At 55.4% G+C, this 21538-nt stretch overlaps 1 protein-coding gene across 2 annotated transcripts in view; it reads left to right on the forward strand.

Moving 5' to 3' along the window:
* Positions 1–20619, forward strand: part of CCND2 (cyclin D2) — a 28619-nt gene extending 8000 nt beyond the window's left edge. For both annotated transcript variants that reach the window (XM_064478945.1, XM_064478944.1), the window contains 2 exons: positions 6704–6852; positions 15321–20619. In XM_064478945.1, coding sequence (XP_064335015.1) covers positions 6704–6852; positions 15321–15470 — 299 coding nt within the window. In that variant the 3' untranslated portion in view covers positions 15471–20619. The remainder of the gene's footprint in view (positions 1–6703; positions 6853–15320) is intronic.
* Positions 20620–21538: the final 919 nt, after the last annotated feature.

Genomic DNA, 21538 nt, shown 5'->3' on the forward strand with positions numbered 1-21538 from the left:
CCGCCCCCTGACCCTGCACCCCACTCCCACCCCATGGCCCAGTGCTCGATCGTCAGCGCTCTGCTGTGACCTCGTCTCCCATGTGACGCAGCTCTTGGGGTCTGTCTACCCACTCCTCTCTAGTCTCTGACTGGGGTCAGGAGGGTGGGGGGCGTTGTCCAGACTACCAGCAGATCCCCAGATTCTGTGAAGGCCCATTATCCAAACTGGGGGATCCCATCCCCCACTCCTGGCCTTCTTGCCCAGATCCTTGGGGTAGCTGCCAAGTTTGGGGCCAGAGTAGGGAGCCTGGGATTCAGGGACTGAGGACAGAGGTCCAAGGGGAAGCAGAGGAAGTCGTGAAGAGAGAGGAGCTCACTTGGGCCAGAGCAGGCAGAACTCCTCCGACCAAACGAAAACCACGGGCCAAGTACTACGTCCCAGGGGCGGGCTGCTCAGAGCACCAGGAGGTTCTCAAGACATTTTCTGGGTCTAGGAGGGGTGAGCCTGTCTCGGAAGGCCTTTCTATCCCCTGATCTGCCCTCGAGCGAGCAAGAATGGCTGGGTGCCATGGCATCCCACCACGAGGGGCTTGACAGCAGCTGGCCTGATGGTCTGAAAGCCAAGGGCTGCTTTTCTTGAAGGAAACACCTTCCAGTTAGATGAGAGTCCACATCCTGGGACCAGGGTGTGACGAATGGGCGAGCACCCAGGACAGGTCGGCAAGTGGCAGGCACTGGGGACAGAACCCCAGGGAGATGGGTCCCTCCAGCCTGCTCTGTCCGCCCCCTGCTCCCCATGGACCCTGGGTATTCAGCCTTGGAGCTGAAGGGCTCCAGCAGCCAGGGGCGCAGAGGCCCCAGCAGATCCGGAGAGGGTGGCAGCCGACCCTCAGGCCTTGTGGCCAGTTTAGGGGAAAAGCTGCTGTGAAAGAGCTGGCAGTGGTCCCCTAGTCTGCGGGGAGCCCGTGTGTGTGAAAGGGGAGGAGGCCGTCTTCCTGCTCAGGGCTGAGGCTTAGCGTGCTGGCCAGATGGGGTGGGGGGTGCCCTGTTTCCTTCCCTGCTCAGCCCTGAACAGCTCCTGGGGCGGAGACTCCGGCTGGTCCTGGTCACTGGAGGCGCTGGGTTGAGGGGAGACTTTCATAACCGCCAGCGCTGGGCACTCCCTCCCTGGAGCTTTGGATGCTGGGAAGCAGACTGGGCCTGAGCATCCTGGTGTGGCTCGGATGGTTGAGCCCCCAGGTCGTGAGGAAGGAGACCATGGAGATGACTCAGGATCGCGCTGGAGTAGGGAGATTCTTGATGCATGATGTCATGCTCAACAGATGATTCCAGTTAGTCTAGAAGAGCCAATGGCATTGACTTTGAACTTGGTGTGAGGGTGGGGGAGAGGGTGCTTAACCTCCCTACCCACGGTGCCCCGCATCTCCTCTTTTTGCCTAGGAGCCCCCCTGCACATCAGGGGCTGTCCAGTGCACGAGTGCCCTCCCCCCCAGGGTCCCCGGGGCCTGGGCCCCAGTGGTGAAGACACCCCAATGCTTTCCTTCCTGCTGTAAGAGGTGTCTTGTGACTCTCCACCCCCAGGTTATAACGGGACAGTGGGGGCCCAGAGAGGGTGCATGACTTGGCCCCTGGTCCTGAAAGGGAGGCCTGTCTGAGTGGTTGGAACATGGAAGGAAGAGTCGAAACCACTTCCATCCATGGGCCTCTGAGCTGCTGTCACCACTGAGAGGCCGAGGGGAAGTGGCCTGCTGAGTAGGGAGTCTGGTTCTTCCGTGAGTGGGGCCGGTCTGGGTCTGGCTGTAAGGTGGGCGAGGAGCAGGCTGCTGGCCCTCACCCAGCCCCCTACTTCCCCCAGGCCTCTGGAGTTAAACCCCCCATAGCTTGTCAGGCAGCTGGCCCCACGAGGACTGGGTGTGCCGAGCCTGCTCTGGGGGCGGCAGGTGAGGTGTGAGCCGCCAACGTCGTCCTGTGGCCAGTGAGCACCCTGGCTTCTGGCCTTTGCAACCCCCACTGACCGCAGGTTGGAGGAGGGGAAGCAGCGCATCTTGGGTTCTCTTTCCCTCTCTCGCCCCCTAGTGGTGAACAAAAGCACAGCGCTCGTTTGGCCATCAAGGCCTCAGCCCCTGAGCCAAAACTGGGGGGCAAACCTTATCTGCAGTTTCAAACCTGCTGAGCTCAGAACCTTTTCTCCAGTGAAATCTTGCCAAGCCGATGAACGTGGAGCCTTTCTCCTGCGCTTGCCCAGATTAAGGAGCCCAGTGGGGCCCCAGGAAGTCCTTGGGAGGTTAAGGAAGGAGCTCCACGGGGTCCCACAGCCCCCAGTCCCCGGATGGGACGGGTTCCCGTCGCCTGGACTCGAGTCAGCGCTTCCTCCTCTGAACTCTTCTCCCACTTCAGATAGGAACGAAGACCCTGTGATCCCAGTGGGGAGTGGGAGGGGCCCTGAGCACTTCACCTTCTGGTTAAGACATTAAAAAGCCCAGATTGCAGAGTGCAGTTGCCTTGATCTTACACCCAGGCCCGGCATCAGACGTGAGACAAGTCACTCAGGCTCTCGGGTGTCATTGGTTCACCCGGGAAAGGAAGTGTCTGGAGACAGATGGGTGTCACCTTGGTTTTTGTTGACACCTCCCTGAGGAAGCAAACAGCAGCAGGGCTGCCTGTGCTGGTCGGTGGAGCTGGGGTCCCCCAGGGCTGTCCCCTGCCTCCATCACCTCGCGGGGAGGGAGGAGGTCAGGTCCGAGCTGTTGGCACGTGAGGCTCTGGGTGAGACCACACCCGAATGAGCATGGGCCTCCCTGGATCTCGCCCCTTTCTGACAAGGCAGCAGGCGGTGGTGGGGACTTGTTGCAACATACACACCCTGACAGTGGAGGAGCCTCCGGGCGGTGCAGAGCCCTCGTCCTCCTGGCCTTGCCGTGCTAGGCCTGCTCTCGGCACCAGCCTGCAGCCCCGAGAAGCCAGGCACCTTCCCCTCCCCCTGCAGATCCTGAACAGAATCTCCAACAGTCGGAATTGGCCAATACCGCAGGAAGCCCCAGGGGTCAGAATACCGGGGTGATGACAGTGACGGTGGTGGCGGACTGCTTACCCTGAGTCAGGCGCTGTTCTCGTCACTAAATCCTGAGAACAACCCTAGGAGGTGGGTAGAACTATCATCCTTATTTGCAGGTGAGAAGACAGAGGCTCAGAGAGGTCGGGTAACCTGCCCAGCTTCGCACAGCTGGGAGGTGGTAGGACCAGCCTCCATGGCCCGCACCTTCTGGGGCTTGGAGATGCTGGGCCCAAACTCTCCCATCTCCTTGGGGAGTCCTCTTAAGTGTCTCCGATGCTCCTGGCCGCTTGGGCACTGCCTTTCTCTGAGGAGTCCCTTTCGAAGTCACCTAGCCATTCTGAACGCACCATGCTGTGTTGTCACGCTGCTTTCTGCGTCTCAGAGAAATTGTCCAATCTGGACGCATCCCTGGTTAGCTAATTGTGTCCCACTCTGCTGGGGGAGAAGGGAGAGGGTGTGTTACAAAGCCAGGCATGCTTCATCTCTCCGGGTGGGCAGCTCGGGGTGCAGAGACCCTCACCCCTGAGTGTGCCCTCCTGCACCAGTGATGTAGAGATTTCTGGGAGAGTGTTACTCGGTATTTTATTTTTGCTAAAATAAAATATTTCCTCCACCTGATGGTGGGAAATTTACATACACCTTCTCTGTATCCTCTTAGCTCCCCAACCTGCGTGCCTTGATACGCATTTCTATTTTTTCTCTTTTTCTGTATGTATGGACAGTTGTAGCATGGGCTCATGAAGTTTGATTTATTTTTGGCGCCCCCCCCACCCCCCCAAGTGGATACTGTGAATATTTCTCAGTACTGTTTCGTAGCCGAAGTTTAAGGTCTCCACAGGTGAGTGTGGAGGGCCAGCTAGGGGAAGGGCGCGACCCTTCAGCTGTTTGATGCTGGTGTTTCTCTCTCTGCTATTTCCCCTACCAGCGGAGAGGGGGTGTCCCTGGGTGTGGTCTTGGGGCAGCCCCTGAGGCCGGGCGGAACTGGTCTGTGGAGGGAGACGCCTTGTGACTCTTGCCGCCTGGTGGAAGCCGCACTGTGTCCTGTCCTCTCTTCCTCATCCTTTTCCTTGGAAGTCATCCTTCCTCCAGAGCCTTAAGTGAAAGCAAATCAGAGCTGGAAGGCCCCTGGGAGATTAGGCAACCTAGTATCTTCCAGCTTGTGGGCCCAAACTATAAAGGAAGAAACACAGCTTCTAGTGCCACTCAGGGGGCACATCAGCTACATCAACCGATACAAGAGTTTCTTAAGACAGTTTCTACTCTTACTACTCGGGGTCACCTCCCGAAGCCTTCTGTTCCGTTGTGTTCCAGTCAACAACAACACTACACGGTCACGACCCACCGATGAACTTGGTGACCTGCCGATGAGTTGAAGTCAGGAATACTAGTTAGTTAGCGGGTCTAACTCCCCCCTCCTCTTAGACAGCGGGGAGCCCAGGGGCTCGGAGGGCGGGGTCACCAGTCACCTGCCAGGGTCTGGGGTGGGGCTGGGCCTGGCTTTGCAACGGGCATGCTGCCTTCTTTGTGCAGTTGCTCAGGCATCCAAAGAGCGGCTGTGGGGCTGGCCTGGTCCCTGCTGCTCCTTGCCCCATCAGTGCCATGGGCTCCCTCTGCATTTTCCTCACAGAAGAAGCAGGGTACAGTCCTGGGGGCAACTCCAGCACCGGCTGCACCACAGGACCATCCATGTACACCCCCCAGCTTGCAGAAGTTAATTCATTTGCTTAAAGTAGGAGTTGACTTGCAGGCAGCAGGCTACGAAGAGAGGCATGTGTGGGGTGGGCTTCCCGGTCTGAGGCTGGGTGGAGGGGGCAGGGGTGGGGGCATCTCCTCCCGCCCTGCCCTCCCCTGCCAGCTGCTCCCACCCCGGGCCGCTGTGGGCCCAGGGCCATGGGCTGGCGGCCTCCTCCGCATTGTGACTGTCACAAGGGGAAGCTAACGAGGTTACTGGGCAGAGAAACACTCGTGATGAGACCTACAGCAGAGCGGGAGGCTGGCTTCGTCACCGTCCAGGGGACCGAGAGGGGCTCTGGACAGCAGATACTGGAGAGCAGGTTTTGGGTGGAACGCCAGAGTAGACAGCCCTCAAGAGGTGGAAACGGTGAGTGGGCTAAGAAAAGAAGGCCAAGGAGAAAGACAGACAGGCGGCCAGGCCTGCTGTGTTCGTAGGATTCAGCCAGGAGGGAAGCGGGCAGGCCTGGCTCCGTGACCCAGCACCATTTCTGAGCACATCCCTGACTTGATGGGGACGGTGGGGTCACTGGGAAAAGTGCTTCAGCGGAATTCATTGACAGACGAGCAAGAACGGGCGGCGTGAGCTGGGACTGTTTCTGCGGGGTCAGCCTAGTGCTTCTGCTGTAGCTGGAAGTGTAACCCACGTCTTCCCTCTGCAGCAGCCCCGCACCCCCCCGCCTTCCATCCCCACACTCCGTGAATTCACTAGAGTGACGGCAAAACTAGAGAGAGCCCCCCGCCCCGTGGCAGGTTCTCTCCACCCGGGACTTCAGTTAGGACGAGGGACGAAACTGTGGCCTCTTTCACGTGTCAGCACAAGGCGGGGGGTGGGGGGGGCTGCGGAAAGTCAGAAGGTTTCTCAGCCCCAACGTTAAGGTAATGATTGTGTGCGCCTTCCATAGGTGACGCGTGGGTGACACGGGTGGGAACGTGTCAGGTACTGGACGTGCTGGCAGGTGGCAGCTGTTAGCAGCAGGAAGAGGGGCGAGGGGTGGGGATCCTTCAACCTCCTTCGATGCGCAGCAGTGGCAGACTTGGTCTCCGTCAGAGGAAACTGATGTTTGGGTCCCCAGGCGATCACGGGAGAGCCTCCTCTGTTCCTGCTCTTGGAGAGGTGGGGGTGGAGGGGGATTGAGCCCCTCGGATTTGTCCTCGTTTCCCACTTCTTTCTAGCCAACCCCCACCCTCCCTGGCAAGAAGGTGGGGTCTTCAGGCCCGAGAGTCATCACATCTTAGCCAGGTCACCCATCTGCTCGGATGCGGTGGTCAGTGCCGAGCGCGTGGGTGAATTCCTGTCCTTTCTCCGGATGTTCTGAGGACCCTTGACTTTGGGGGGAAGAGGAGGATAGTGTAAAATCCCACCTCGTTTCCCTTTTTTTTTTTTTTAAAATAAAATCATCTTTTTTGGTTTGAGCCACGTTAGTCCTTGGGGCTCGTCCCAAGAACATGGCAAAGTCACATCAGAACTGTCATCCTTCCTAAGACATACCTGCTTGTTACCGCCCCCTCCTTCTGACATCTGGAGCCCTGGGCCCATGTCCCCGGTATGGCACGTGGGTTCAGAGCCCCTGCTGTACTCCCGCCATCAGCCCCAGGGAGGGGAGACCACGTCTCACCCACCTGCCTGCCCACCGGAGCCGGACACCCCAACCCCATTACAGCATCGTGGGACTGAGTGGGGAGGAACCTGGGTCCTCCGAACTCACTGCATGCAGTCAGATCAGCCCTACCCTCCCTGCTCAGTCTCCTCCTTTCAAATCTGGAACCACCACTGTGAGAGCAGAGGAAGGGCGTCCGGGGAAGGAAAGACAGGAGAGGATGCGTCTGTTGGGTCAGGGCTCATGGGCAGCTGGTCCACTGCCATCCTCCAGCCGCGCGTCTTCAGGCTGGGAGCCGGCCCTGTGCCCTGACCACCTGCCTCTCCTTCCCGCAGACTTCAAGTTCGCCATGTACCCGCCGTCAATGATCGCAACTGGAAGTGTGGGCGCCGCCATCTGCGGGCTCCAGCAGGACGAGGACGTGAGCTCGCTCACGGGCGACGCCCTAGTGGACCTGCTGGCCAAGATCACCAACACGGACGTGGTAGGTGGCCCCGTCCTCTCGGCTAAGACTGGACGTCTCTTTCCTCAGCCAGTGGGTGCGAGATGCCGTGTCAGAGGTCCCTTTGCTGTTGGTTTCTGTTTTCTAAGATCAGCACCTGAGGTCGTTCAGAACTCAGCAGGTAAGGCCTCCAGCTAAGGTTTCTGGAGCCCGTGCGCCATCAGCTGGAGGACAGAACTCAGCAGGCCGGCCGAGGGGGCGGGAGGGCTGTTTACTGATTTCCTTTGTGGCTGGGGCTTCCCCATCCGTCTGAATTGTTGCTTCGTTTCCATTTATGTACAATCCTCAGCCTGCCTCTCCTCCAGTGTGGAGCTTTCTCGTCCGCTCACACGCGCCGAGGCTGGAAGGCGCGGCCAGAGCGAGGCTGTCCCGCGGCGGAGGGCGTGGGAGGACGGCGTCTGCCCCCGCCCACCTCTCAGGCCCGCCCGCCTCTCACTTCCCTTTAGTTCAAGGGGATGATGGATTAAAAAGCACTTTAAAAAGTACAAGTGCCAGACAGATGCAAGGAACTATTATTAGCTATAGATTTTTCCATTCTGGGTGTCCTGTGGACAGTTCGGAGGCTGTAACTCCTGGTTGCCAGAATTCAAAGCTCCTTAGAAGAGGAGAGGTTTGGGGCCAGACTGGGCTCTAATGAGGTTCTGGTTCGGCTGGTTGGAGGTTGCAGGCTTCAGAAGGTCCCAGTTGCTTGATTCCGTTGATTCTGAAGGTCAGGGAGGCAGGTGGTGAGGACAGGTCGGGCCCGGGGGCAAGGGCGGGGGCTCCCAGAGCTGGGACAGGAACCTGGAGGCTCCGACCCTGCCTGGCCTGGGAACTCGGAATTCCTTCCCTGCTGCAGTGCCGGGATCTTTTTGTTTGTAAAAGGCCTTTGGTTTAAAGCAATTCGACAGAGGGGTGTCAGCTCTGAGGCCCTCTGGAGTCACCATGGAGAGGCTCGAGAATGCAGGGGAACTTCACGGTCACCCCCTCGGGACGTTCTGGGGCATCTGAGTGCCCTCCTGTGGGAATATATTGAGGTCAGGGGTAAATGTGGTTTACAGGCCTGCGGCTGGTGCCTGCACCTGGGATGCTGAGCAGAAGGTTAAATGTCAGAGCTCCCAAGGCTGCAGCTCGCTGGCTCCTCACCGCCAGCCCATCCCCCATATTTTGCCTTGGCCTTCATTACCATCTCAAGGAATTGGCGAACAGAGGGGCTGAAGGGCTTAATGGAACCTCCCCCTTCCCCTCAGGCAGTTCTTAGATGTGCTTTTTAAGTGCTGGCTCCAGGGAGTATAGCCTGGAGGTAGAGTGTGTACTTAGCTTGAGGGAGGTCTTGGGTTCAATCCCCAGTGTCTCCATTAAAAAATATATATATATATGTATATATATGTGTGTATACACATATATATACATATATATGGCCAATTACCTCCCCCCCTTCAGAAAGTGCTGGCTCCGAACAGGCTTTTAAAGCATGCTCTCCCAAACACATACTGAAAAGACCCTCCAGCGCACCTTCCCGTGGAGAATGCTCTTCGAGTCCTCTCGACACAGACCTTGGACAGAATTTACCTTTACAGAAGCAGCACGCTTCCTTCCTTCTCTGACCTCCTATTAAGGCCGCCTTGCGGAAAGTCCAGCCCCTCCTCGACCCCCGAGACAAAAATGTCCACGACAAGAGGCTGAGCCCTGCCATTGTAACCCCCTCCAGATAATCACAGATGCACCCTGACGGGCTGGCTGCACACCGGGTCCCCGGCCTGTCCCGTACCTTTCGGTCACCTTTTGTTGGCTTTAGGTGGTCAGAGGTCACTCCGGGGTGCCCCTCGAGCTCGTGGGCTGTGCCTTGCTTTTCAAGACTGCAGACCAGTCTCTTGTTTCGTGCTGGAATTACTGCTTGCCCGGTTCAGATACTGCATAGCCAGGCTGCATTCAAGTCAGACTCGGTTAACTGGATACAAAACTGGCTTAGAGGTTCCTCCTAAAAATCGCAGCTGTGGAACAGAGATGTGAGCACTCGGGTGCCTTATTCTCGCCAGTGGGCCTGGGGTTAAACATTTTCATGTTTGAAACTGAAGCGTGCACATCCCACTTATTCAGGGAACAGTTCGAGACCTCGGGAAGCTCCCAGCTTACCTCTGGTCCCCAGAGCCTGGCTCCCTCCTGCCCTCCCTGGGGAGGTCCCCAGTGGCCAGCTGGCTGTGTGCTGACCTCCAGGCGCCAGGGCTCCTCCCGCCCCTCAGCCTGTCCCCATTGAAGAGCTGAAGCTCCGAGTGCAGGAAGGGGAGAGGCAAGACTTCAGGATGCCTTGGCATTTGAGGGAGGCGAGTCTTGCTTCCTGGACTCTGTTTACCATTTCAGGAGACAGGCAGCAGGGCATTCCAAGCGCTGATTCCCTGCACTCCTGGGAGGGCTTATTAAAGGCACACTGGGCACAGGTTGTCACATTGTGAACAAGGCACAGGGACCCAAGGCAGCGTGGGAGGAGTCGGGGTGGTGGGCAGCACGTGGAACATAAGAGATGAGGTTCCTGTCCTCAGGAAACGCCATGATCGTACAGAGAAGCCACAATAAAGCTCACAGATGAGTGGAGGGGAAGTGATGTGTTGGCAGCTATAAATGCAGCAGGAGGTCAGCCCGCAGGAAGGCGCTCTGCTCTCCAGGCCTCCTGTGAAACGCGGAGTAGGGACTGTCACGTTTTCATCACTTCGTGATAGAAAATGTCCTTGGGATGGAGGAGAATGTGGTATGCACACGCAGTGGAATATTAGTCAGCCTTAAAAAGAAGTGAAATTCTGGCATATTCGTCAACCAGCACGAGCCCTGAACGTGTTAACAGACATAAGCCAGACACAAGAAGACAAACAGTGTATGAGTCCACTTATACGGGGTTCCTAGAGTCGTCAGATTCGAAGGGACAGAACGTGGAATAGAGGTTCCCAAGGCCCGGGGGTGGGGGGATGGGGAGCAGCTGTTTTCTGGGCATGGAGTTTCTGTTTGGAGAGATGGAAAGTTCTGGAGATGAACAGTGAAGGGACTTGCCGAATGCACATAATGCTAACACTGTACACTTAAAAAAATGATGAAGAACGTAAATGTTATGTGTGTTCTGCCACAACAAAAAGCTGTGTGTATACACAGACACGTGGAATGTCCTGGGGCCACACTGTAAAGTGCCCAGAGGGTTGCACTGAGCCCTCCGTCGGGCTGCCCCGCCGGCCCTGGTGCCCGGCAGACGGGAATTGGGAGGAGCTGGCGTTTTACCCCAGACCCTGCAGTTCTGTGCAGCCCCAGGCACCTGGCACAGGGGACCCCGTCCAGCTGTGTCCTCCATCCACGGATTGTCCAGGATCAGACTGGACAGAGGGCCCCCTCAAGTCCCCCAAAATGGCCAGACCAGTCTCCCTGGCTCCCTGGCGGGCGGCAGGAAGCCTTGATAGGAGGGACCCAGGCGGCTCTGAGAAAGCTGGTCTCTGTTGCTTGCTCTGGTTGCCAAAATAAACCGGAATGCTTCATTCCAAAGAGAAGGCTGAGTGAGAAGGCTGACAGTTTTACAGGGAATAAAAGTCTCCGAGGGTGGTATATTTTAAGGACTCTTTCCTTCCACTCAGAAGTGTTGCTAAAAACAGACACCAGCCAGAGAGGCTGTTCTGGCTTTGGGGGACCATCTAAGGGGGCATCCATTGCCAAGGGTAAGTTTAAGAGGGGGGACCGGCACTGTCCCCTCCCCAGCAGAATCGAGGTCCCTCTCCCATCTCCTCGGCATCCTGCTCGCTCTTGGCACCAGCGTTTATCTCACTGTTGGCTTGTCTGTGGACTCTGAACAAGACACGGCTTTGACTCAGCCCTTTCTCCAGAGCCCCTGCCCCTGTCGCTGGGGGTTGTTGCTGACCAGAGAGCGAGAGGGAGGGAGGAGGAGGGAGGAAGGGGTGGAGGACAGAGGCGGGCAGGTGGGTTTCAGGGGTGCCTCCAGTCCTCTGGTCCAGCCCGCTCCTTTGGAAAGCTAGCTGCATCTTAACTTCGCCAACGTGCCAGGGGCCTCGGAACGTCGTGCAGCTTTATCTTGGATTGAGTCGCTTCGCTGTTCCGTGACACGGTTTTCCTAAGTCACTAGTGCACAAGTTTGGTTGAGGCTCACGGGCCACGAGGATGTGACATCACTGGAAGACACGGAACAGAACAGGCATAGACCAGAGTCATCGGTCTGTGTTTATCCTTTTCTACCTTGGTTTCCCCAGAACTCTCTGTCACGTGCTTACACGTTGCACAGAGAGGATTCCAGGATACCCCCTCCCCTAGGGTCATCCTGGCATATTATGGTCCTGGTTGTCAGTGAGCTATCAACAAACCGTCTGCAGAGCCGCAGAAGACTTGGTTTGGACAGCGTGTTGTTCGTAGGGTCCCCAGCTTCACTGGTTTCTCAGCCCTCATAGCACACCCTGCCCTGAAGACCCTTGGGTCCCTGGGACCATCCTTTGTGGACTGGATGGGGCCTGTGGTCAGGACCCTCCAGAGGAGTCTCTGGAAGGGAAGCAGGGGGCGGGGCAGCTGACGGAACAGACTTAGAGGCCGATGCCGCCCGCTCCTGCCTCATTTTCCTGCGGGCCTCATTTGGTATTCAAGGAAATAAGCCAAGCGGGCCGGGAAGGAAGGAAGAATGAGACAGTTCCCTAAGTTGTCTCTGCCTGAGTTGGCCGCGGGTCTGGGCTCATTCAGCCCTTTGTCCGCCTGTTGAGTGCAGTGCGTGTGTGGTGACAATGCCGTGATGCAGTGACACTGAGCGCTGGTGGTAGGAGTTCCGCCGCCCATTCATGGAGGCCGAGGAGGGTGCAGGGCGCGGAGCCGGAGCCAGCAAGCAGAGGAAGTCGGGGCCGTGGAAGGAGTGGGGATCACAAACACGGCTGTCAGGGCTCCGGGGCGGGGGGCGGGTGAGGGGGGCACACGTCATCACTGGGGCTGGAGGTTTGCCCGACCTCCAGCGCTGCGGAGTGCCACCTGTCCAGGCTGACAGACGAGCATTGTGGCTCCGCTTTTAATCAGCTTAATTTGGGGCATCACGACACAATGGCTGGTGCTCTCGGAGGCCGCCCAGAAGCCAAGGAGCATCTTTCCATGGGAGGTGCTGCCGGGGTCTCCTGGACCATGTGCTCCGTGTCCCTCTTTCTTGGAGATTCTCTGCTCTGCCTTTCCTTACAGCCCGGAAGCAGCAGAGGGATGTGGGGAAGAGGGTTCTGGAATTGGAGGCTCGCCCTTGGAAGGCCAGGGTTTGCTTTTAACTAGATGGAGCTGGGGGATGAGCCAGCATCAGTGGTCCAGCTGTGGAGTGAGGGCCTCCAGAAGCCTGCTGGAGCCCCCGGCTGTCAGGCTCTGTAACGGTGGTCGAGTGTCGCCATAGAATTCCGCCTCCCTGCCCTCCCGCTCTTCCCCAGCCTCACCTCCTGTTCCCTTCAGGCTCTGCAGCTTGTCTCCCTTTTAGTTCCTTCTTGGGGCTTGGACCCCTCCTCCATCCAGGTCATGCCCCCTCTCCCCCAGTCCCAGGCACCGTCCTGCCGGCCAGGGAGGTTGGGAGCCCCTTGCGCAAGGCCTGCTGCCCTGCCCCCTCCCTCTCCCCTCACGTCCCACCGGCTCCCACCCAAGGAAGGCGCACGCTCGCTGGGAGTGCAGTGCAGGCTGTGGGCTCTGTCTCAACGAAGGGGATGCTGATTTCCCTCGTGACACAGTCAGGGAATAGAATGTTCAACATCGCTGGTACCAGACAGGTCATTTTTCATCTAGCTGAGTGGTCCTCGCAGCTGAGACTCGGGCTGTTGGTAGCCAAGTCGTGCAGAAGTGGAACCAGAGGAGGGGTAGATGGAGACCTCGAGCTTGCCAGGAATGGGGACACAGCCCGCCCCGAGAGCATCAGCTTCCAGCTCTGTCACTGATGGGCCTCTGGGGTTCAGGGTGCCTCATTCCCGTGGGAGCCACTGCAGTCGTCCTTTTTAAGCAAGAGCTGTCAAACATGAAGAGCTGGAACAAGTCCATGCTGTGCAGCACAGGGAACTACACCCAATGTCTCTCGGTCACTTGTGATGAAAACGGATCTATGTGTGTTCAGGTGTGACTGAAGCACTGCTGCCTGCACGCCAGAAGTTGACACAACGCTGTTAAGTGACTCTACTTCAATTAAAAAAAATCACACAAACAAACAAAAAACATGGCCAGGAATGATTTCGATTGAAAGGAGGGTTGGTGTTTTCATATGAAATCTTCCTTCGTTCTATTCAGGAAAGCTTATCATGTGTTTGTGGCTGGAACTTATGTACATGTGACATTTGGTGCCTGTGTTATCTTGAAGTCCCCTTGAAGGGACTGCCCAGTGTGCTGGCCCTCCCTGTAGGACTTTCTCCAGATTCTTCCTTTAGGGTATCAGGCTGCTGGAAGGGAAGGCTGGATGCCAGCAACTGTAGGAATATTGGTGACCCAAAGAGAGACTCTCTGTGGCCCCAGATCAAGTTCTTCAGCTCTCTGGACCACCCTGTCTCCTCATTTGAAGGGCCACCTATCTCGGATGCCGGTGTGGCTAATGCAGTGATGATCTCGGCACCCTGAGTCGGTCAAATTGTCGGGGTGGCAGGGGTGCTGACCCAGATGACCTCTCCATGGGGCCAAGATAGAGGATCCGAGGAATGAGACTTGGATAGGGTTGGCCGGGGGCTCCCCAGGGGATGGTCGGGATGAGTTCTGCCTGTCATCGTTTTTTGCCTTGTTACCCTTGTTAACGTTCAGATTCGTTTTTTTAGATTGGAAGGTCTTCCGGGTCTCGGGTATCTTCCACAGAAATGCAGGTGCCCCGACAAGCATCATGCCTTTAGGTTTAACCGTGCAGCACCTTCGTAAGCGGTGAGGGAGGGACCAGAGACCAGCCACTGCAGGGGCCTTGGAGGAGGAGCAGGGGGTGGGTGGCGGGTAAGGCCCGTCAGCTTCCTCATCACTGGTCAGGGGCTCAGGCAGCTCAGAGGACGTGACCAGAAGAGGCTGGTGGGACATGCTGGTGGGTCCTCGGCAGTCAGCCCCTGGCTCTTTGTCTGCTTGTTCAGGGTGGACGGAGAGCTCGGCGGCCGGGGTACGTCTGCCCTGCCGGACACTCCATCCCCGCTGCCTGATGCAGTGCCTGCCTCCCCTGTCCTGAGCCGACGCTCACTCGTACCTCGTTACAAAGAAATCTCGGGGATTCTTGCAGATTCAGGACTGACTTCTCATGATTCTTAATACGTGGTGCGTTGAACCTAGCACTTTATCTAAATGGTCTTGGTTGGTCCTCATTTCCTTAGCTTTATTTTACAGGTGGGGGAACCGAGGTCAGAGAAGGAAAATAACTTTGTTCCTGAGTAGTTCACCCCAACTTCATTTTAGACTTTTGGAAAATAAAGACAGCGCTTTTGTGTTTGGCAAACAGTGAGTTCTGGGCAGCGAACAGTACGCAGGGAAACAGACGAAAGGGAATCGCACACGAGACCTCGGAGACACCCAGGCAGAGTGGTGTCACATGTTCTCCGTGTGGAGACGCTGCTTACGAGAGGGCAGAAGAGGGCAGGAAAGCAGCCTTGCCGAGGAGAGAGGCTGGGAAATACCTACCGTGTGAGCCACTTCTTTAGCTCACACCCCGCTTGCTGGCGCCAACCGCAGCCCCTCCTTAGTGACACCCACGAATCGCTGCTGTGTCCCCTGGCACCCAGCTGACAGAAGCTTCTGCCTGGGGCCAACACACTCTGAATCTTCCCTACCAAATACAGACATACCAAAGCAGCGCTGCAAATTCTTGCTTATTCCCCAAATTAGACGGCTCTGCTGTCCAGAATTTTGTAAACGTTCTGTGCTGTATTTTTACGAGCATAAAGGGAATGGTAAACAAGCAGAAAAACAGATCTGCCGGTTTTTAAGCACTTCTGCAGGGGATGTGGGGGTCAGTACAGGTCAGTCCATTCTCTTGTCTGTCCCTCAGGTGCCACGTGGGGGGGGGGGTCTCGTGTAGTCTCACCGTCTGGGGGCTGGCTGTCCCGTTTTCCCCAGCACCTCCCAGCGTCCCAAGCAGGAAGCATCTCGCTGGCCCTCTGATGACCAGGCACTGCGTGGTGGGACGTGGCTTCGCACCTCTGCTGGTGCCGGCCTGATTCTCCTATGCTTACGGTTCCCCTGGGCTTCTGTGGGCTTCTGCTACCATTGCAGATTCCGACTAGATTGGTCTGGAGAGGGCCAAGGCTGTGCATCTCTAACGCGCTCCCAGGGGTGCTGATGCTGCCGCTCCATGCCCCCTCCCCCCATTGGAGTGGTGAGGCTGCGCGGTGCCTAGAGGACGCTCCTTCTGTAACTGTCCAAATTCCTACCAGAAAGCATGCGTGGACTTGGGCGAGGCTTGACTCGTGTGTGTAAGATGCTCTGTCTCCCGCTGACCCTGCTGATGGCTCTGGTCTGCACCGTTCTCCTTCTAGGACTGCCTCAAAGCCTGCCAGGAGCAGATCGAGGTGGTGCTCCTCAACAGCCTGCAGCAGTACCGTCAGGACCAGGGCGACGGATCCAAGTCAGAGGATGAACTGGACCAGGCCAGCACCCCTACAGACGTGCGGGATATTGACCTGTGAGGATGTCGGGCGGGCCGATCGGCGGAGAGACGTGTTCAATCTGTTCTCTCCGTCTCTCCGGTTGTGTTTTGTTCTCTTATGTTTTAGGATGAAACCTTAAAAAAAAAATTCTGCCCCCCTACCTAGATCATATTGAAAGATCTTTTAGAAGTGAGAGATAAAGGTCCTATAAAAACGGAATAATTAAAAGCATCTGGTGCCTATTTGAAGTACAACAGAAGGGAATCCCTTATCTATGCGAACAGTTATTGTTTGATTATGTTAAAAGTAATAGTAAGATGCTTACAGGAAAACCTGCAAAGTAGCTAGAGAAAAAAATGTACGCCTGCAATATGGGAACAAATTAGAGGAGGCTTTTTTTTTTCCTTCATGTTATGAACTAGCATGTATACACCCCTTGTAGGATAATTTGGAGGATCTGCGGATGCCACTTGTGGCATGATTAGAGTGCAAAGCAATGAACTCGAGAAGGAATTAGAAATAAGGAGGGACGTGGTGGGGAGGGAGCTACCTAATAGTCTAAACGCGATCGAACCATTTTGGATGGAGAAGCGCCCTTGCCCCGACTGCCTGTTTGTTACTAAGTCAAGAGCGTTGCTAAGTCTCTAGCTAGAACGTTTGCTGTCTGCAGTAGCTGCTACCTAAGAGATGTGCTGTTTCGCCCGTTGGACGCAGGTCATCGCATCCTGGGTTTTGTGTTTTCGGACATCTTGCTGCTTCTTCCAAACATGGTTCGTTGCGGACACCACCCGATTTTTATCTAAAGGGGCAATCTAGCTATGGGCCATCCCCCACGCACCCCCCTCCAAAAAAAAAAAAAAAAACTCCTATGAAATGGAGGCAGACAGAGCCCGAGGGTGGGATCTGGAATGGAACCTTTTTCTCCTGACGTGTTAAAGAGAGTCATGTGACCTTGGCATCCCTCATTCGGAAACAGACGAATTTTTGGTGCTGATTGGCATGTCTGGTCCACAGGCGAGCGTTGTTATAAACCATTCCATTCGAAAAGCACTTTGAAAAATTGTTCCCAAGGGATAGATGGGATGGTTTATGCAAATCATGCAGAGTAGCTGCCTCCCTTCTTCTCCTGTCCCCCCCCCCCCCCCCGTTGGGTTACTGTTCTCATCCTGTATCTCACATCCTCTCGTATCCCCACTGGGACTCAGGACACATCCCTTTCCGCTGAAATTCCCATCACAACACTCCTTCGAAAAAGCGTAAAAACACAGATCTGTTACCATTTCAATGGCACAGAGCGATCTTCCCCACCTCTGTACTTCTCCTTTGGACACAGAAAGAAACTTTACTGCTGGTGCAAAGGTCATCAGAGTGGCATTTTGTTCCCGGTTCTGTTTTTGTTGTTGTTGATTTCATTGCAAAGTTGCATTCAGCGTACTTGAATTTCTTTTGTTTCCTCTCCACGTCTTAGAGGCATTCAGTTCGCAGAGAGGTTGGAGCACCAACTTTTTTTTTTTTTTTTGCACAATTATAATTGACAGGTAATGAAGCTATTAAAATATTTGCCTTTTTTAAGTAAAAAAAAAATCAGAACAGGGCTACTTTGAAGAATTATTTTATACACAGAGTCTGCCTTGTTTCGTAGTATGAGGGTTTAAGATGGAGAAAAATCTAAGGGTCTCTTATTTTTCATTTTATTATGTTCAGTTTTTTATTATTTTTTTTTTTTTTTTTGCGCTGCTAAGAAGCTAAGAACATTCATGGTCACTCACGTTAACAGTGCGTAGCTGTCATGTCTCACCGTGTGCTGCTATCTTATAAACGTGTTTATAATATATTATTTTACTGCTTAAATTCCAAGTCCTGAAGTAGATGGTTGAGATAGGAGTTCTTCGTACTGGAAAAGCCCTTCCATACAGAGTTTGTTTTCTTCTGGTAACATATTCATGGGTTTTTTTTTTTTTTTTTCCTCTCTGATCACATCCTTCAAAGACAGAGTATCTTTACCTCAGGTTTACTGGACAAAAATCAATAGCTACAAAAGAAAATGGTTCATTTTTGTTCTCATAATACCTCACAACCGTACAGTTTCCGCTTGGGGGCCCGTTCGTTGGCAAGGGGAAGGCAGAGTGGGGAGGAGGCCGCAGCCCCTCCCAGGCGGAAGGTGGGGAATTTGGCCCCAGGGTCTCAGGCCCAGGGACCTCTTCAGTCATGAAGGTCATCGGGCTCCCATTTTGACTCCGGTATCCTCATCATGATGGAAAAAATGCAACTGAACCAAGGGGCTTCCCCTCCCCGGCAAGGCCGGCTCTCAGCACAGAGGTTGAGGCAGCGGGCCAGGAAGTCACGGTCTGCACTCGGGTACCAGGGACCGGGAGACCCACTAAAGAATTCCGGCGGTCTCTTGGGAGAACCTCACCTTGCAGCCCTTTCTAACGCAGGGCTCTCATCTGCTCCGGGTCCCTTCGTCTGGAAGCCTTCCCCTCTCTCTGGCCCCTTCCCGGACATGGGCAGCCCCCCCGCCCCCCCAGCTCAGGGTGCTCTCGGAACCTGCAGCAGGCTGGGGGCTGGGGCTGGCCAGCGCTATGCAAGGCCGGGTCCTCCGCTAAGTGGTTACAGAATGGTTTTCTGGTTTTAAATCGTGCGTTGAGAAATGGGTCTGATGAGTAGAGGATTGCTAGTGGAAGGGAGGTGGGGAGCTGCATCTCTCCTGAGACACAAGTCCTGATGAGTCCGTCTCACTCGCAGTGTGTTGGATGGGGTCAGGACTCAGCAGGTTCCTCGACCCCTAACGTTCTAGGGCTTTCTGGTGGGCCAGTGGGTGGTGAATTCTGAGGTTTGGGAGAGGAAGGCTGAGCAGCCCATGTTTGACCGAGAGCCCCACTTGGCACGGACCGCTCTTCTGGGCCCGGAGGGGCGCCACAGGATGGAGGGAGGCCCAGGCCCAAGAGTTCCCGGGAGTCTCGGAGCCTAAAGAGACGGCCAGGTACAGATTCCTTTCCCCGTGACCAGCCCTTAAGCTCAGACAGGCAGCGAATGAGAGAACCTGACAAACAAGGAGGGGAACAGGCCGGCAGGCTCTCCCCCAGTCTGTAACTTTCCACTTTTCCTGGAGCCCCGGGGCCACTGGGGCCTTCTGACTTTTTCTCCTTCCCATCCTTGGGGCCTGGTGGGATGGGAGGGGTGGGTTTGCTGACAGGGACAGTGCCAGGTAATTTGGCCCTTCTGCCTGTTCCCTCCTGACACAGAAGTCAGCCTGGGTTTGTTGATTGCCTGACAGCCTCTCGTCGGATCTCGGTTTCCTTGCAGGAGTCTCTGTCCCAGAGGAGTCTGGTTCTCCCCGTGGACTCTGTTCCTCTTCCTCTCCTCCCACAGGAGGGGTTCCAAACGTGTTCTGGCCTATTTCTGCCTTGTTGTCTTTCTATCTCTACTTCTTCCCTTTGGTTTTTTGTTTGTTTATTTGTTTGTTCTTCTCCATCAGTGGGGGCTGAGTTGTTGCCCTAGCCTGGCAAATTTTGTTCCTTCCCCTATTTTGGCCAAACCTTAGGGGGAAACAGCCTTGTACGCCAAAAATAATATGCTAAGCAGACTTCAGTACCACGCGGGCTCATGACGCCTAGAAGCCTGCAGGTGGAGGCAGGGGACAGGTGCCCCGGCAGAATGTCCCCCTGTGCTGAGAGGAGGGGCCTCTCTCCGAGGAGGCCGTACTCTGGAACTGACCCCACCCCACTGAGCAGCCCAGCCCGTCCCACAGCCCGGTCCCCGTGGGTCTGCCTGCTCCGTGCAGAGACTCTGCCCTGCCTCCCTCGTCGCCCGAGTCTGGCACACGTGGCTGGGGGTGGAAAGACAACCCTTCCCTTTGAAGGGGCTGCATCCCGGCCCCTTCAGGGGTGACCACGCAGCCCCGGAAGCCCGGACAGCAGCAGGATGGAGATGACTTCCTCAGAGAGGGCAGGGAGATTTTCTCTGCATGGGCCGCAGGGGCCAGGGCTGGGAGGAGAACGAGACTTGCACCTTATAGCATGTAAATAACGATTTTCTAGTTCAAGAAGAGCGTATTGGTAGAGTGGGCCTGAGGGGTTGGAACAGGGAGGAAGTCTGGGTAAGCCAGCTGACTTCTAAGCCCAGAGGACTCTTCTTCATGTATGTTTGAGACAGTCCGACCCTGAGAATAGCTTTAAAAGGGAAATCAGTGCTGAGACGGTCAAGTCCCCTGAAGCCAACAGACGGAAGCTCTGTCTCTGTGGCGTGCAGGCTGGCTGCTGTGGGCGGGGCCACTCGCACCGCTGTCCACTGGTACCGAACAGGGCAGAAGAGTCCGGGGGGTGTTGCCAGCATCCCCTTCCCACGCTGCCTCACTTGATTCTGGATTCGGAACAGCCCAGAACAGCCCCCTCAGCCAGAACGACCCTTCTCCTCTGTGTGTCTCTGCTTGTAGACTTGGCTTGGGCTGTCAGACCCGACCCTTGGCTCAGGTTTCGAAAAGCCATCGGCAGCATGTCCACTATGCTCACCAGGCTGGAGCTGCGACATTTATTCCTTTGCCTGCAGCCTGCTTTGGGGAAAAAAAGTGCCTTACTGACTGTAGCCATTAGAGTAGCCAGTATATTTTGACAGGTGCCTCTCCTTTGAAAAAAAAAAAAAGTTTTCCTTTTTTTTTTTTAATTGGTTTTATTTCTGACTGCTGGCCAACTCTTAAATCCCCAGCAAATCACCGGGCCATTGGATTTTTTCCATTATGTTCATTACCTTTGTACCACGTACCTCAGATCTCTCTCTCTCTCTCCCTCCCAGTTACAGTTTCTCGTCTTGGACTTCTTTTATTATTATTATAATTTTTTTTTTTTTGCTTTAAAACAAGTGTGATGCCGTATCAAGTCAATGTTATTCTCTCACAATGTACTCTTTAAGAGGTGTGGGTGTGTATTTGGGGTGCTAGCAAGTGCTGAAGTGATGTGATCGGTGTAAATGGAAGGTTTTTAGGAAGTATGGGAAAACAGTGTTGTGTCGGCTGTGATGGTGACATGATATGTAGTCAGCTGCCTTTTAAGAGGTCCTGTCTGTTCAGTGTTAAGTGATTTTTAAAAATAATAACCTGTTTTTCTGACTAGTTTAAAGATGGATTTGAAAATGGTTTTGGATGCAATTAGGTTGTGCTATTTGGACAATAAACTCACCTTGACCTGAAAAATCCTCTGGCTGTTTTGACTTATTTCTAGACCAGCCGTCCTCAGAACGGAACACAGCTTTCTCACGTTGGAACTCGGTTGGCAGCACTGGGGGTCGGGGGACACAGGAGTCCTCACCTGGAGGGCCATCCACGTGTGCGGCTGCGTGGCCGCTGTACGAGCAGGCGGTGCCGTAGTTCTTCCTTGTGGGTCCTCCGGCAACCACCTTACAAGCGCGAAGCCGCAGCCCGCCTTCAGAAGGTGGGTCAGTCACTGCCACGGGGACCCGGCATAAGATGCTAGTCCCCTGATCACTGCCAGCTAGTCCCCTTGGGTGTGAGCATTTCCCGGTTTCCCAGAAGCCCTCAATGCCACCTCCAGATTTGGGGTTGGGGGTTCTCTAGAGAGCCTCCCCCCAAAGCTTTCCCGGGTGCTGGCGGCAGTCGGTGGCTTGAGCCTGGTTTCTGATTGTTCCTGCATCCCTCCCGGGAGGGCTGGGCCACGGCTGCCTAGGCGGCGGGTGGGGAGGCAGAGCGGGCAGAGGGGTGGGCAAGTCCAGCAAACTGCCAGGCCCCGGTCCAGGCTGCTCCCAGACCTGGCAGCTCAGCCCAGCATCTTTCCCGGGAGCGATGGGTAACGCAGAGGGCCGTAACAGCCCTTTTGACGTTACCATAGACATTCGTTTTCTCTCTGGTTCCCTGCCTCTTTCAGTCACTGAAGGCTGCTTTCCAGTTTACTTCTGACCTGAGTTGTAGGCAGTAAGATTAATACTGGTCATTGTGGGAAAGTCCAGATTAAGACATTCCTTGTTCCTCCCAAGTAACTCCACTTCATGGGATGTTTAATCTCACAAGGACTCTCAAAATTCCCCTTTGTCTCCAGCCCCCCACGGATTTCCACTCTTCTTGGAGAAAAGCAGGGCGAACTTTCCTCTTGGGTTTC

Source organism: Camelus dromedarius, chromosome 25, assembly GCF_036321535.1.
Source record: "Camelus dromedarius isolate mCamDro1 chromosome 25, mCamDro1.pat, whole genome shotgun sequence".
Classification (NCBI taxonomy): domain Eukaryota; kingdom Metazoa; phylum Chordata; class Mammalia; order Artiodactyla; family Camelidae; genus Camelus; species Camelus dromedarius.